Source organism: Bidens hawaiensis, unplaced genomic scaffold (genome assembly GCF_021521415.1).
Source record: "Bidens hawaiensis isolate Kalapana, Puna unplaced genomic scaffold, B.hawaiensis_p1.1 tig00000702_1, whole genome shotgun sequence".
NCBI classification, from domain to species: Eukaryota; Viridiplantae; Streptophyta; class Magnoliopsida; order Asterales; family Asteraceae; genus Bidens; species Bidens hawaiensis.
Window position 1 is genome coordinate 872,916 of NW_027491042.1, and position 3,138 is coordinate 876,053.

The 3,138-nt window shown below is 33.5% G+C and overlaps 1 protein-coding gene across 1 annotated transcript; it reads left to right on the plus strand.

Moving 5' to 3' along the window:
• Window positions 1-987: 987 nt before the first annotated feature.
• On the plus strand, window positions 988-2,931 carry LOC143531956 (uncharacterized). Its single transcript, XM_077027134.1, has 4 exons — window positions 988-1,074; window positions 1,607-1,788; window positions 2,565-2,821; window positions 2,911-2,931. Exons 2-4 carry the CDS (start codon window positions 1,608-1,610, stop codon window positions 2,929-2,931), a joined length of 459 nt encoding a protein of 152 aa, XP_076883249.1. The 5' UTR covers window positions 988-1,074; window position 1,607.
• The last annotated feature ends 207 nt before the right edge of the window (window positions 2,932-3,138 follow it).

Here is a 3,138-nt window from a genome sequence, read left to right on the forward strand (position 1 = left end):
TTAAGAGTCAACATAAGTGGTCGAGAGGGGACTTACTTTATTATATCTCATACGATACTTAAACAACGTGTAAACAATATATTTGTAGTAATTACCTTTTGACACTGGTATTCTCAATTACATGTGGCAATCTTAATCTAATGCATTTCAAATGGGTCTGCTTGGATTGATTTTTTTCGGTTCGGTTCATTTGTCGGGTTTTTATTTTTTTATTAGTTTTTTTGTACAAGGATAGTAGAGGAACCATTTTAGTTTTTTACTTGTGTTTGTTTTTTATTACTATTTTAAGTTATAATTTTTTTGGGATTTTTGATTTTAATAAAAAAAATATTAAAATCCTTGCAGAAAAATTCAACATTAATAATAAAAAAATCATGACCCAAAATATAAATTAAAAACAAAAAAAGTAAGGAAAGTAAAATATTTTCTCTGTTGTCATCGTTTAAAAAAAACCGACCCGAAACCCGTTTCGACCTAGGCCCGTTCCGACCCGGACCCATTCCGACCCAAACCTGATGACCCGTTCGATCCGAACCAAAATAACACTTTCTTAATTGGCTCATTCTGACCCTAACTCGTTTCGTCTTTAACCCGTTCCGACCCATGACCCGTTTCATCCCAACCCAACCCAACCCAACCCAACCCATTTGTCACCCCTACTTTCAATAGGATGATGATGAAAATAATAACATAATTGTTTCAAAAAGCTTTTATTATAAACGATGATTGTAAGTTATTATAATCATAAGACAATAATAATAATAATAATAATAATAATAATAATAATAGTAATACATTTTACATATCAGATATAAGCAAGTGTATAATAAAAAATTTGAATGGAATAACCTTATCTATTTTAACATATTATTCACAATATCAGCGCACCTTTAAACTATTTCAACTGACCATCAAGAAATCCGGGATGTCAATCCTTTCTATACCCACGTTCCCTCCAAATTATTTGTCCCTCAATTACGCTCGTCTGCCCTCAATTCCCCTCACTGCTTTGAACTCGCTCCTCTGTGCGAACAGCAATCGGCGCTCTCGAAGTCATTCGCAGACATATTTGAGGTACCAATTGAACTAATTTGAAGCTTTAAACAGTAAACGCATCTTATATGTGTACATTAATCGGATAGTTTGAAAGTGGTTGATAAACCCTAATTAGATTTCAGGTTTATTTAAACATAATTAGTTATAATCTGAAATTTTGATTTCCCTACGATTGTTGTTATTTGATATTTGTGATTATTATTTATGAATTTTCCGATTGTTATTATTTGATAATTTTTTATTATAATTTGTGAATTTCTCCCCTTGTATACAAAAGTGTGTTTGTGAACTGGTTTGTGAAAATATGTGTATGTACTTGTGAAATCAGAATTTGTAAACTTGTGATTATTATTACTGTTGTGAATTAGTATGCATGCAAATCACAAATATGGATATAAATTATTAACAAATAATAATTACAAACATCCAAATGAATAGGCACCCTATAGTATGCATGGCTTCATGTTTGTATCACGCTATAAGTTGTTTTTTTGTTAATGTATATAAGTATATATTCTCAGGTTAACTAACACTATCAATTTCTCTGCAGGATGTGGATTTTTATGTTGGTGATGATGGCTACAGTTTGCACAAGAAAGAGATCTGAAGAAGAAGGTTCCGAACAACGTACACTGCAGTCTTGCATTAATGGAAGTGAATCTGAAAGAAGACCACGTTCAACACGTAAGCGCAATCGTCATTTGTCCAACACTCAAGCCACTCAAGCTACTGGTAAGTTTCAAAGAAACGTGTTTACATGTTATGTATAGTCCACTATTCATATTTGCTTAATTAGTATAAACTTAGACTAACTGAAATTGGCAATTGGGGAATCATGTTGTTGGACTAAGTATTTATCTTTTATATATCTTGTGATCTTCCATCGCAAAATGGACGGGGCGGGTTCGGCACAGTAACGAGTCAGAATGGTTTTTGGTTCAAGATGGGATCAGGTTAAGACGGGTTTTGGGTAACAATGGTTTCATGACTGGGTTCGGGTCAGAAATATCCAATTGAAAAAGTGTTTTTGTTTGAGCTAGAACGGGTTTTGAAGCTTTGTTTTTCACTTTTGTTGCTTCGCTTGTAATCATTCATTGGCTGGCATGTGTTCAACCCAAGCTTGTTTGGGCCAAAAACCCTCTTTGTGCATGTATACCAATGTTTCATGCAACTTAAAAATAATTACTTAATAAAATAAAAGATTTGGTCAAATAGTCATCCCAATGGACTTTCCTAACATGTTTCCACCATAACTATGAATAATTACTTGGAACCATTTAAAGACTTGGTCAAAAAAAATGTAAAAAATAAAGAAGCAAAAACCAAAACGTAATAAAAGAAATTAGTAAAATCCAGTAAGTTGAAATGACCTTTTGGCTTAATGGCGGGTAGCCCAGCCACTTAATGTCAAGGGAGAACACCAGCCACTTAATGTCAAGGTAGAGCACACTTAGTGTCAAATGATTAAATATGGCTTAGCTTTTGAAATAACATTGATTAACATGCAGATCAACCACCGGTAGATGAACCAAAAAGGCGTGGTCGAAGTATAAACCGTAGTGCTATAAATGCTTTGGAGAACCTGCCTGAAGGTTCTAAAATTTCTTTGACCATAGCTCCTGGTACAAAAAACTTCGTTGGGACTTCAGCCACAAAATTCTCAACTGAGTGTGGGATTGTAATCCGTAGTGTTTGCCCAATGAAGTACCATAAATGGGATTTAGTACCACAATATGTGAAAAATCAAATGTATGAAAAGATACAAGTAAGTTGTTTATATGTTACTTTTAATTATCTAGAAAATATTAAGATTTATATTATCATTTATATTATTAACATATGTGTTTAATGCAGGTAAGATTCAATTTGTTGTGAGAAAATAAAGTTTTTATGGAACATGTGAACTCTCAACTACATACCCAATGAAAACGCACACGAGGTACTTTAAGTGACTACTAGAAGAGTAATAGAGGATACACCAATCCGGAACTGGCGAGATCAAAAATGAAACCCGGTTGTCGGAGTAAGGAATATTGGAAAGATATGTGCGATTACTGGGAGTTAGAATCAACCCGGGTATGT